At 45.1% G+C, this 13,621-nt stretch overlaps 1 protein-coding gene across 1 annotated transcript in view; it reads left to right on the plus strand.

The window, feature by feature from the left end:
* The first annotated feature begins 9,405 nt into the window (after window positions 1-9,405).
* SLC17A6 (solute carrier family 17 member 6) overlaps window positions 9,406-13,621 on the plus strand; it is a 294,138-nt gene continuing 289,922 nt past the window's right edge. Inside the window, exon 1 of the mRNA XM_085643618.1 lies at window positions 9,406-11,004. Coding sequence (XP_085499744.1) covers window positions 10,919-11,004 — 86 coding nt within the window. The 5' untranslated portion in view covers window positions 9,406-10,918. The remainder of the gene's footprint in view (window positions 11,005-13,621) is intronic.

Here is a 13,621-nt window from a genome sequence, read left to right on the forward strand (position 1 = left end):
GTACCTTTCTACCATTGAGTCTGGGGGAGTCGCCATTTTCCGTCTTGTTGGTGTGAAATACCAGTGCATTAACATATAGGCAGAACAGGGTAGGAGCTAATACGCAGCCCTGTCTGACACCTATGTCGACTGGAAAGCGCGCAGTTAATTGACCTGCCTTCCCATATCTGACCTGTGCATAGTTGGCAGTGTGCAATCTAGTGATCATAGCTAGTAGCTCTAAGGGGACTCACATCTCATGTAGTACAGCCCGAAGTTTAGCTCTCGGAACCATGTCGAATGCTGATTTCAGGTCGACGAATATCAGATAGAGACTGCCACCCTCCACTGAGGCTGTCTTCCAAAATAATAATTGCAGCCTTAAAAGTTGGTCCACAGTTGACACCCTTTTCCTAAATACTGCCTGAAGATCACTCAAAACGTTCATCTTTTCCATCCATAAATGCAGACGGTTAAGTAATATTCTTGCAAACAACTTTTGGGCAACATCTATTAGGCTAATTGGCCTATAATTTACAGGGAGCAATGGTGATACTTTTTTAAATATGGGAAATATTTCAGCTCCTAGCCACGTGTCTGGGATACTCATACCTTTCGTGATGGCATTAAATATGGTCCATAAGTATGGTACCCATATAGAAGGTTCTTCTTTGTATAGATCCCCAGGGATCTTGTCGAGCCCAGGTGCTTTAGACGTGGAAAGAGTTTTAATGGCACCCTCTATTTCTGAAGCTGTTATTTCCTCAATGGATTTAGATTGGACTAATGGGAGGGGACCCTCCACAGCTATCGAATCATCTCCTATAGAGTACAGAGTCTTAAAATGGGCTTCCCAAACAGATGCTGCAATGTTTGGGAGAATCGGGGATCGTTCGTCCTTGTTACCTGTATTAGAGACAATTTTCCAAAAGCCCCTCATATCCTTATTGGAAAGAGCTATTTTCAGGGCCTCCCATTTTCAAGTTCCAATGCTTTTTTTGCCTTTTTAATAGTCTCATTGTAGGTCCTCCTAGAGGAGTTCAATGTAGCCTTATTTTTTTATTTAATTGCATTAATGAGAGCAGATTTAGCCTGTCTGCATGTTTTGGTATACCACAAGTTAGAAGAATATTTTGGCCTAGATTTACTTGAGGGAGGATTAAAAAAAGTTTTGAGGACCGAGGTAAGATGGAAATAAATAGATTCTACCGCTTGTAGATCCCAGACACTCGAAAGTGGGGTAAATAGCCTTTCTATTTCAAGAAGCGCAGGAAGAATCAACCCATAAAGTTCTAACATTTTTTCCGGGGTACGTTTTACTGTGTCCCATCTAATTCTTCTTTTGTTGTTATCAAGAAGGAGGTTCTGATCAACCATTGGGCCTGTAGTGGGAGATACTTGAGGAACAGGAATTAATACCTCGAACAGCAATGCATCATGATCACTGTCAAATCTAGAAATGACAGAAAAGTCAACGATGCAGTTCCAAGAGGATACTTCCACCAAAATATAGTCTATTAGGGAAGAGTGACTGATCCTAATAAAAGTAGGTTTCCCTGGCTGATCTGATTTTAGACGCCCGTTACAGGCCCTCAACGAATGCATAAGAACAAATGCATTAATTTGCATAACCAATGGAGTCCAGGCCCTTACCTTCTGAATCTGGGGATCTGGTATTAAACTACAAATGTCCTCCTCGTTAGATAGTATATATGGGAGATCAACAAGCGGTTCATATTGGCAGTTAAAATCACCCGCAATTATTAATCTATCATATTTGGGTAGATCTACGATACAGGTAGATAATAAATCAAAAATCGGGGATTCCTGAGAGAGACTCATTGGACGTGAATAAACATTGATAAAAATTAGTTTAAAATTGGATTTAAAAGAAAGAACCAGACCTTGAAGATCCAATGAGAAAAAATCTAGTTCAGAGATGGTACAATCTAAATAAGTCGCAACCCATAGAGAGAGCCCTCCATAAGGTCTGCCCCTCTTTCCTTTGGTTGCTGCTACATTGTAAACCGAAAACCCTGGGAACAATATGGGCTCGACTGACCAGGTCTCCTGGAACAATACAACATCGCACTTTGATATAAACTTGGACCACTCTGGATTATCTAACTTCGTTTTTATACCAGCAATGTTCCAAGATAGAATCCTGATTTTAAGGTCTGAGCAAGGGGCGGTAATGGTTTGAAATTTGGTACGAGGAGTCTCCACATTGGGTGCGTATGTGATTTCTTCCCTTGGAGCTGGTTCTTTCAAACTAGACAATGCGAGATGAGTTGACAAATGGTTTGAACTAACTATATTAAAACGAGACCCACTGGCATTAACATTTTCTTTCTTGTGTTGGGTAGGGATTTGTTTTATGGGTAAAAAGTTTCTCCCTAGTCAATCGCACTCTTCTAGGTTCGAAAATACTTCAAATCTATTGGAGAGCGGTATCGTATTGCCACAAGATTGATTAGCCGTGATTAACGCGCTAGACTGTGCTATGGTGCTGTTTACCCTGGCTGATCTTGTCTTTTTGAAATAACGTTTAATATAAAAGTAGTCAAATGATAGAGGCACTATTTCATATGATCTCCTTTGTGGGGGAAAGAAATTTCTAAGGAGAACAGGCAAAACTTTACTATTCGAAAAATGTACAATCACACAGTCCCCCTTTAGCTTCTTTTCCTGGGTGCCCACCCAATGAACTCTTCTCGCCATAATGATCTCGTTCACAAGCGAGTGGCATACCCAATCAGGAGCATTAACATTTGAAGCGATCCAATGTGCACATTTGTCCATTAAATGGATGGTAGGCTCTCTTTGGTTAGCTTCTAACGGAGGTACCTGTGCCAAAATCAGCACCAAGGGAGCCGCTGAAGGAGATAGGTGAAACGTTAATTGCGTTTGAGCTGTATTATTCGTTGTGGGTATCATTTTTGGTGTTTTCAGCTGGTCGGGCGCATAAGGGCCGTCTGCTCTATGTGAGGGAGCATTAGGATACTCTAAACTCCTCATAGTTCCCGTGTGCTCTACAGGTAGAGCTGTTGTAGCCAGGGGTTGGGCTGCCTGTACCCTTAACGTAGGAGAATTTCCGATTAAAGTTGGCTGAGAACAGTGTGAGGGACCATCGGATATATGGTTACCCCGAACCTGTACAGAAAAATTGTCAAATTGAGTCTCCAACTTGGTAATCCTTGATTCGATAGTAGCCAGTTTATCAATTATCGGGTCTATAATGGAATCCAATTTCTTTAGTAAATCGTCCCATATTGAAGCCTGGTTAATGACATGAGGGACAGCAAGGTTAGATGTTGCAAGGGTTGCTTTAGGCTGAGGAAGCTTTTTAGTAGGTTTGTTTAAAGGTACTTTCTTTTTCGTGGCACAAGCCGTTTTAGCGGCCATAGGTTTATGAACAGCCAACGTGTTCCTAGCTCTAGTCTCTCTCGGCTTGGGTGGTGATGTTATGACCTCGATAAAAGATGATGGGCTTGATTGGATACCCGTTGCTGAGTTAGTTTCTCCAATACTTGGGGTCAGTTGTGTTGGTGAGTCTTCGATTCCAAGTAGGTCTCGTGGAATACCTGGGGAGGCTTGATTGGTTATTTGAGGAGTTAGGGGGGCAGGCAAACCTTGGCATCTCAATGGTGCATAACCAGGTTCCAAAGACAATCTCCTTTCAGTTAATTCAATTTCATGGGCTAGTAAGTTTGCAGTCCTGATGAGGAATGAATCCAATGTAGCACCAGCACCGGCTCCAATTGTTTTTTTGCTTTGGAGCCTTTCCCTTTCGCCATGTCACACACCAATTATGAACATTCACACTGTTTTCCTTCAATTTGGATGGATCTCAGAGGGGGGGCCCGACCCGGCCTCCTCCGGCCCCTGACGGCCTAAGACAGCCCCGCCCTTGTCCCGGGATTCTCCCGGCGCAGCCAGCGCGCATCCCACGACGCGGAGGGAGCCTCTCGTTTTTCTGCGCCTCCGGGCGTGATGGCGGGCGGAAGTGTCCTAGTGCCGCTCTGCAACCTGGGATCTGTAGTCTCTACGCTGCGGCCGAGGATGTCAGAGCGGCGGCAGGGAGACAAACAGCATTGGTGGGCCAGGTGCAGCACGCGGAACCCCAGGTCCGTTCTGACTCTCCGGCTATCACAGTGAATGCTTGTGCAAAATGCCCCCGCTCCACCGAGGGAGCCTCTCGTTTTTCTGCGCCTCCGGGCGCGATGGCGGGCGGAAGTGTCCTAGTGCCGCTCTGCAACCTGGGATCTGTAGTCTCTACGCTGCGGCCGAGGATGTCAGAGTGGCGGCAGGGAGACAAACAGCGTTGGTGACCCAGGTGCAGCAGGCGGAACCCCAGGTACGTTCTGACTCTCCGGCTATCACAGTGAATGCGTGTGCAAAATTATTGATAATCTTCCTTACTGCTCCCTCTAGGCGGTTATATTCAAAAATAAATCTGAAGTTATTGGTTGACCCGTCTCCAGGGGCATCGTGTTTTGGGGTTTGACTAATCAGAGTCCTTCTGTCAACCTGATTGCATTTGGCTAAGGCTTTTTGTAAGCATTTGTTGCTGTAACCTTGTACCTTAAAACGGTCAATGCATTCCTGATGGGTTATTTTCAGGGATCCACTAGCACTACAAATACGTTTGATTCGTAGTAGTTCCCCATAAGGAATGCTTTGAATGAGATGCTTGGGGTGGGAGCTGCTGGCATGTAGAATTGAGTTCCCTGCCGTTGGTTTTCTATGTAATTTTGTTTCCACTCTCCCATGTTCTATATACACCTCTACATCAAGAAATATTACCCTCGTTTTGCTGATGTTGGAAGTAAATTTGAGGTTTAGGTCGTTGATGTTGAGCTGATCGATAAAATCCCTAGCTCCTTGTTCTGTTCCTTTCCAAACCAAAAAAAGGTCATCAATGAACCTAAACCAACATTGAATGTTATTTTCAAAAATCTCCTTATATTTGGTCATGAGTACAAGCTCCTCCCACCAACCCATGTGTAAACATGCGTAGCTGGGAGAGAAGCTTGCACCCATTGCCACCCACGTAATTGTTGGTACAGCACGTCCTGAAACATAAATATATTGTTAGTTAAACACAGCTCAACCATGTTCATCAACATTTTATTATGCTCCGCATAGGTGGTTCCTCTTCTTGCTAGGTAATATTTCAGTGCTCGTAATCCGTCACTATGTTTGATTGATGTGTATAGCGAGGTTACATCCAAAGCAATCAAAAGAAAGTTCTCATGCCATTCAAGATTTCTTATTTTAATTAGAAAGTCACGCGTGTCCTTAATATATGAAGCCAGATTCTGAACAAAGTCTTGTAAAAAGAAATCTACGTATTTGGACGTTTTTTCAAATATGCTGTTACGTGCTGATATGATCGGCCTCCCAGGCGGATTGATTTTATCTTTGTGGATCTTTGGTATAAAGTACATGATGGGGATTACAGGCTTTTGGGTCCACAAATATTTATATTCTTCTGTTGTTAACAAGCCCATCTCTCGCCAGGCCATTAGTTTTACTCGGTATGTTGAATTTATTGAGTTCCAAATTACTCTGTTGCATGTCCCATAGCATGATTTATCATCCAAGTGGCTCATGGCTTCTTTCAAGTAGTTTTCTCTTTTTAGTAAGACTACATTTCCGCCTTTGTCTGCATTGCAGACTACTATTTCTTTGGTATTTTTGATTTTTGTCATTAGTTGGTGGTACTGCAGTTCCTTAGTATTTTTTCTGGCCTTAGTTACCTTGTAAGTTGATTTATTAAGATTTTTTAGATCAACAATCACTTGCTCCGGGAAGCTATCGATTGTGTCTTTAATAGATAGAGGGTAGAACGTAGACGGTGGCTTGAAAGGGGTTTGGCATTTCACGACTCGCTCTGTGTTCGTTTGTGTTCCACTTGACGTTGTTGCTTCACTGGTTAGATCACTCTCTTGCGGTAATTAATAAAGAGTATCAACTAATTCCTGTGAGTCTTGTATCATCTCATTTTCATTTGACGGCTTTTCTGTAGGTGTTTGTGTAGTCAATGCTACCCCTTTCAAAGATTTGTTTGATTGCTCATGGAATTTCATTAATTTAAGTTTCCTAACACTTTTATAGACATCTACTCGAGATTTTGCATAGTTAAAGGAACTTTCTGGACAGAAAGAGAGTCCTAAGGCCAGTAGTTGTGTTTCAGCCCTATTGAGAGTCAGATCCGTTAAGTTTATTACAGTTGTCTCACTGGATTCATTTAAAGTTGTAAATTCTATTTCTTCCAATATTTCCTCGGTTGTGTCCTCTGTTGCTTTTTGTTTGATCCTGCTATATATATATATATACACACACAATCCAAATGACGATAGACAAAAAGTTCATCAAGGGGGACCAAGGTGCGGCTGCACTGAAACGCGTCGGGCGTTTACTTGCCTTTTGTTTGAATAAAGTTTTCACTCTTTCATGGACCTGGGCTTGATGAACTTTTTGACTATCGACATTTGGATTGTGTATATTGGAGGTTCGTGCCCTCAATCAAGCCCGCCGCTGAGAGAGGCTAAGAGCACACGCTGTTTTGCACCTTTGCGGCAACGGAGAAGCTGACCGTGTTTCCCCAATGTGGCAAAACGTTAGTGTAATGTACTCTGCACCCTCTTCTGTAAGCAAAAGGTAAGTGTTTGCATCAAAAGAGAACAATTCACTTACCTCCTCGCCGCTCTGTCCCTTGTCGTCTGTCCTCCGCCGAACAGGAAGCAGCCAGGCTCCCCTGAGCCAATCACAACATCAATCACAATGCTGCATTGCTGTAATGCCGTGCTGTGATTGGTCGTCACCAATCACAGCTCTTCCACCGATCAGTAAGCTCCCCTGAGCCAACCTCAATGCAGCGTTGTAATTGGTTCCCCTAAACCAATCACAATGTTGCAATGCAGTGCTGTGATTGGCCTGAGCGCCGTGGTTTACGGCTCAGACAGGGACTGGGTGTCTGGGCATGTTCTCCACGCAGGCTGTAATGCATGGAGAGCACGTTTAAATGCATATGACTGTGTGGCCGAGAGGGCCGGTCAAAGCATCATGTGCACCTTACTGTGCCCACCACTCCTCCCCTGCTCTGTCAGCAGAGCAGCCCCGCCCTCGTGCTGCCACAGCAGGGAAGAAAAAATTGATAACACCATCACGTTATTATCATTTTATTTCCCCTTTCTTTTACTGCTGCAAGGCAGCAGTGGGGCGACGCACCAGGGAACCGCCACTGAGGTTAATAATTAACTTTCTCTCATTCTCATTCCCGTTTTATGGTAGAAATGAGTTGTTATAAATCCACTATTGGTAAGACAAGTGAGTTATGCATCTGGAATAATATGATTTTGGGAAGGTGGGGTAAACTTTTTTTATGAGCTCTTTAAAAATGTTTTCGAGTGTGTACGCGCATGTACTTGTGAGTTTATGTTGGGGTTTGAGTGTCCTTATGTATGTGTGTCCTCGTGTGTGATTTTGCATCTGCCTGTCTGTTAGTTTGGTGTGCGCATCTTAAGTATTGCCCCGTTCTGAGTTTTCGTTGCCGCCAACCACAGGAAAGAGATTCATGTTAGGCTCTAAAGGCTTCCTTTCACCAGGCGGCCACCTGCAGACTCCTTGGAATTTTCACTAGGTGGCAACCTTCGCAAGATGTTATCTCTTCATGTCGGCTGGGCGCTGTTAAGCGAGACAACGAAGTCCATCGCACGGGTCAACCAAGCTTGCTTGTATGTGGTTTGTAGAGAAGTCGAACGGGTTTTAGAACCATGCCGCTGCTCTGAGGTTAATCTAAAGCTGTTTTCAGCATCATTTGTACAGAGTGATTTGCGAATTTGTAGTCGAAGATGGCCTGCGCCTGTTTGCTTTCCAATAAAGATATCCCGTTCGTTCGTGTCCTGTGTGTTACGTGGCACTGGGGCGGTCCGCAGGTTGTCACGGGGCCCTTGCAGACCCTCGGGTGCAGGGAGGCCATCACGCCCCCGTTTAGGGGAGCCTCCGCCTCGATGTGAGAAATGACCATCTGAGATTTCACAGCTGGACAAAACATAATGAGATGCTTAAGCCAGGCCGAGCTTCGTAGGATGGGGGCCAAAGAGTGGTCCGTAAAAGTCCTATTCGCAGGGGACCCTTGCACATGTCGAATCGACTGGCTGATTGTATAATGACGTAGGCTATTTTAACAGACAAATGACGCAATGCTTGTAGAATGTCGTCTTGAGGTGTCAAGAATCCGATCGGTGCACGGGCCCAAATGCAGCACAATACTAAAGAGTAGATTGTACGTGGCTGATTGTTGCTGGACTGATAACAAAGTAGCCACAACCTGCATGTTTTAGTTTGAATCGCGCGCATTCCTTCTTTAAAACGCTCTGAGGCTTATTTTCAAGTCCCTTGCGCCACAGGTACGTCGATTTTTGAATGGGGAAAAAATGACGTACAGGCGGCGCAAGGAGCTTGTAAATAAGTCCTAGTATATGGTTATTTGTTTTCCAGCGTTCCCATCCGACATTTCGCGCTGTTTTGCACCTTTGCGGCAACGAAGCTAACCGTGTTTCCCCAATGCGGCAAAACGTGAGTGTAATGTACTCTATACCCTCTTCTGTAAGAACAAGGTCAGTGTTTGCGTCAGAGCTGGGGGGGAGGGGTTAGGGGGGGTGGGGTGGGGAGGATAGAAGGAGGTAGACCAAAACGTGTCCATTTTTAATAACTCCAGCGTTCGGCACTTTGCAAACTCAGGGAAATCTGGGAGGGGCGATGTCTTCCTTCCTCTGGTTGCCATAGCACCCACGCACGGGAGCTCAGCTGATCAACCTTTTCCGTGCAGGGCGAGCTGATCAACCTTTTCCGTGCAGGGCGAACCGCCCAAGTCCCAGAGAAAGTTGTGCGTGGTGGAAACCAGGGCAGGCGAAGTACTCTCCAGCTGGTGGATGGCGCACGCTGCTTCTGCACACGCTGGGAATTATCTGCACTGTGAACAAGAGAGTGCACGAGGCCGCTGGTTTTAGACAGGCTCCAGCGATGCAGAGAGGGCCGACTCCTTTTCAGAGAACTTCTCTGTCCATATAAAGGAAACGCCCAATGAGGACCGAGTATCGATCTGTCCGTGGTTCTGAGATATTTGCTCTAGTGACACGAACTTCTTTTAACGTTCAGTTCAATGTGCCGAAACAAGGTCCAATGCCCAGCCTGTGGCGAGCGGTGGAGCCCAAGCTTGTCGGTGCACAGTCCATAGTGCCGAAACACGGCCCAATGCGTCCCTACCTGTGACGTGCGGTCGAGCCCCAGCCATCAGTGCGCAATCCATACTGCCGAAACACGGCCCAGTGACCTTCCTATGACACGCAGACAAGCCCCTGTCTCTCAGTGCAGCAGTACTGAAACACGGCCCAGTGCCCCGTCTGAGATGCGCGAGGAGCCGAAGCCAACTAGTGCGTAGTATATAGAGGCGAAACACGGCCGAATAACAAACCTGTGAGCACCTGAGGAACCTCCGCCTCTCAGTGCCCAGGCTAGAGTGGCGAAACACGGCCCAATGCCCAATCTGTGAAGCGCGGACAAGCCCAGACCCTCAGTCTATAGTGTCGGAACAGGGCCTTTGACGCGCGTAGGAGCACCAGCTTCTCACTGTGTAGTAGTAAAGCAATAGAGCCCGGTACCCTGCTTGTGACGCGCGGAGAAGCCCCAGCCTCTCGGTGCGCAGTCCATAGTGAAGAAACAGGGCCCTGTGCCCTGCCTGTGACGCGCGGAAGAGCCACAGCCAACCAATGCGAAGTAGATAGTGCTGGAGCACGGCCCATTGGTCTCCCTGTAAAGCCCCGAGGAACCCATGCCTCTCAGTGCGCAGTCCATACTGCCGAAACACAGTTCAGTGCCCAACCTGTGACTCTCGGAGGAGCCCAGCCCCTCGGTGCGCAGTCCATATGGCCGAAACACAGCCTACTGCCTAACCTGCAACGCGCTGAGGAGCGCAGACTTCCTGAGCTGTCAATAGTAAAGAGACACTGCCCATTGCCCGACCTGTGACGCTGGAGGCGCCTCAGCCTCTCAGTGCAGAGTCCATAGCGTCGAAAGGTTGCCCAGTGCCTAGCTGTGAAGCGCTGTGAAGCCCAAGCCTATAGTAGTTCGAGTTGTAGTGTCAACACACAATCGAATGCCCTGCCAGTGAGGCGCCGAGGAGCTTCTCGCAGAGCGCTGTCCGTGGTGCTGAATGTCTCGCTTCATTTCTCTGCCCAGTAAGCGCAAAGGAGTCTACGCCGGTCTCGAGGTGCGCTTTCCTTGGTGCTGAACTGCTGCGTGGCTGCCATGCTAGGTAGTGTTTGCAGTGAGCTGCTGTTCATTATTCTAGGCTTTCCCAAGTGTGCGACCCACCCACCCAAGGAATATTAAACTAATGAATTCATAACAGGCAGTACCATTTCCGGTCTGCTGCAGGCTTTGCTTCTGTGAATGCATTTCTGTCTGGAAACAACACGGAGCTCGAAAATACTTTTGTGGCAGTATTCTTTTTCAACCCTTACTTGTCTTTGCAGTCACGATTGACTTTCCACGGAGGAATAAGGATCTCTCTAAACCGGATGTGTAAATGCGCAGCTGTCTGACAAGCAGGGGTCTGGCAGGGATGAGCCTACCTGCGCCTGCAGTGGGAGCCGCCTGCGCTGCGCGCACCTCTTTCGAACTGCGCCTCTGAACAGCCTTTTGCGAGCAGGGAATCCGTGGGCTGCATGCAGACGGGCAGGTCTCTCTCGTCACACTCCCCCTGCCTGTCTGCCTCTGGAGGTGCTCGGCGGTGGACCCCTGCAAGGAGCTCGCGCTTACAACCAACATGAGCACCTGTGCCTGTTTGTAGCGTCTCAAACCTGAATCATTTTTTTAAAAACACAAGCAGCTGCACAGACCGCGACAGACAGCCCCGCCAGCCACAAAGATGAAGGCTGTGAAGCAACGGATTTTGGAAACCGGGAAGACGGAGATGAAGAATTTAGCAGGGAAATCGCTCGGCAAGCTCTACAGGTAAGGGGCAGTCCACTTTCCTCATGCAGGTGACGGCGATGCGGCAAGGCGGTGTGTGTGGTGCATGCCCGCGAATGTCTGGACGCTACGTGCACGGACTCTGTGCACACCTCGCATTCCAAACCTAAGAATAAAATACTGCATGCTCAGAGACGGGTTGCATTTCGCCCACTGTGCTCAATAAGTGTAAATATTCTTGCCACCAAATAGGTAATAAAACACCGGTTTATTGTTTAATAATTCAAATATATTAGGGAACATTGGAAACAGTGTTTTTTAAAACTGGGAACAAAGAGACAGAGTTAATTTTCCGAAAGATCTGTCTTCGGGGTGCTGTACGGTGTTAAAATACCCTGGCATACTTAGAGGTGCTCACAGTAGCTCAATCGTGCACTCTAACTCGCTCAGTCAGAGTCACTCATTCTGCTTTTGTAAGACCGCAACGCATTCAGTCCTCGTGAATAATTAATCACTTTCCAAGAGGACGTTTTACATTCCCATAATGCCCCGGCGCACACAGGGGAGATGAATTTTAAACAGATGCTCTGGAACGTCTGAATCACAGACACACCTGTGTAGCATGGGCTCTATATGGGCGGCCATGTTGCTTTTATTAATAAAACATGACATTCAATGTGCAGACTCGACTTAATTATAGCTCTTGCGATATATATAGCCCCCTTGAGATGCCTGGGTGCAAGCTTACTTGTGATACGTTTTGAAGCCCGGTAATCCGTTAAGTAGCACATATTTAAGAGTAGTGTGACGTAGGTGAGTAGACATGGCGGACTCGTGCCTTTTGCCCTAAGCAGCCGTAGTACACCAGAGCGAACCCTCTAGTGTGGACTTGAAGTGGATTGAACGGAGTAATGCGCACTACAGGATTTTAGTGTTAAAATGACGTTTAAAAGTTACCGAAACATCATTTACTGCCTCCCCCGGCAGTATTTATTGCTCAATATAATATATCTTCATTATTATTCGGTAATGATGGGCCTTTATAGTATTAAACTCTGTATTTATTGCTAATTTTATTTTTTTAAATGTTTGTAAGATTTTTGGAGCAAGCTGTCAGTTGATAAGAGTATTCATTTTGGGATAATGCATGCAATGGTTTGCAAACTCAAACGCCCCATGTTCTATCTAGCCTTGTCAATGGAACGTGGGGTGCTAGTGAAGAGTGCGGGCTCTGGTGGTGCGGTGTCGGGCTCTTATAAGACATTTTAACGAGCCTTACACTCGGGTTATATTTTGTGTTATCACACCACACTGTACTAAAAATACATCAAACCGTGTTCCCTTGACACTTACCTCCTCATTCGATTTATTTTAGGATTAGAAACATAAAAGCAGCATGGGTGAATTCAGCGTCATAAAAAAAATCTGCCAAATTGATTATTTTGGATAGAAATGTATACAACATAGGAGCTTGTGTGTATAAATTGTCGGAATCATATTTTATTGCATTATGGACCCAGAGTCATATGCAATATAAACGTGGATTGCAACATGTGACATATATGCGTATATATGTGTGCGTATGCTCACACACATACATACATATATATATATATACATATATATATATATATATATATATATATATATATATATATATATATATATATATATATATATATGTGTGTGTGTATGTGTGTGTGTAGATATATATATATATATATATTCATAACCCAAAAGATGAATACTTATATTACACGGGACATATTCCCCAATGACCTTTCCGACGGTTTATATATTCGGCATCCTCTTACGCACATAAGACGAGACGACATTAAACAGTTTTTGATAACTATTAGGCAGGAAACTTGTAAAACTTAATTTGTTAGAAAGATAAACGGATACTAGTAAGAATAATACGTTCTTAAGCACAGTCTGCCTTCCTTAATCATATTCAGTGTGTAAAACATTATAGGTTCCTTGTAAAGTTAAGCTACATTGACTTGGTCTTTCATAAATATTTCCAAATGCCAATAATTCTCTTATTTCACAAATCGAATGCAATACCCCTTACCTGCATTACTGCCATCGACTGATCACCTTATAATATAATATTGTTTGGAGGAGAGGTCGTTGCAGCTCACGTCGTTGGGTTTCTGTACAATCCATTTGTTGCTGTGTGCATCTATATAGAAGACATTTAAATAGAAATATATCCTAGTAGTGCCGACATATTATCTTCGGAAAGTACATTATAGTAATAATGCTATACAAGCGCAGAACGCTAGTCCTCGAATTAATATTCGAATAATATCGACGGCAATGTTACTTATGAGAATTTACCAACAGTAGTAATGTTTTCTTCTGTTGGTGGCAACAAACACATTTCTAAAACATCAAATAAAAGTAAATTATTGACACTAGTCCGTGAGCGCGAATAAAAGCTTTTCTTCCTCCGTGTATTTCGTTTGAGCCATACGAACCCTTTTTTAATGTGAATTTATTTGTAGAATCTGGTAAATATATGTCATACCAGCTGCTACAATGTGGAGCAATCTGGGCTTTGGGATTGGCATATTAGCCAAGAATGCCATCCATCGTCTCAGGTGCGCTGAATCTTTGTCGGCATTAGAAGAACTCAAACATTATCTGTAGACAC

This window comes from Triturus cristatus, chromosome 3_1, assembly GCF_964204655.1.
Source record: "Triturus cristatus chromosome 3_1, aTriCri1.1, whole genome shotgun sequence".
In the NCBI taxonomy this organism is placed as follows: Eukaryota; Metazoa; Chordata; class Amphibia; order Caudata; family Salamandridae; genus Triturus; species Triturus cristatus.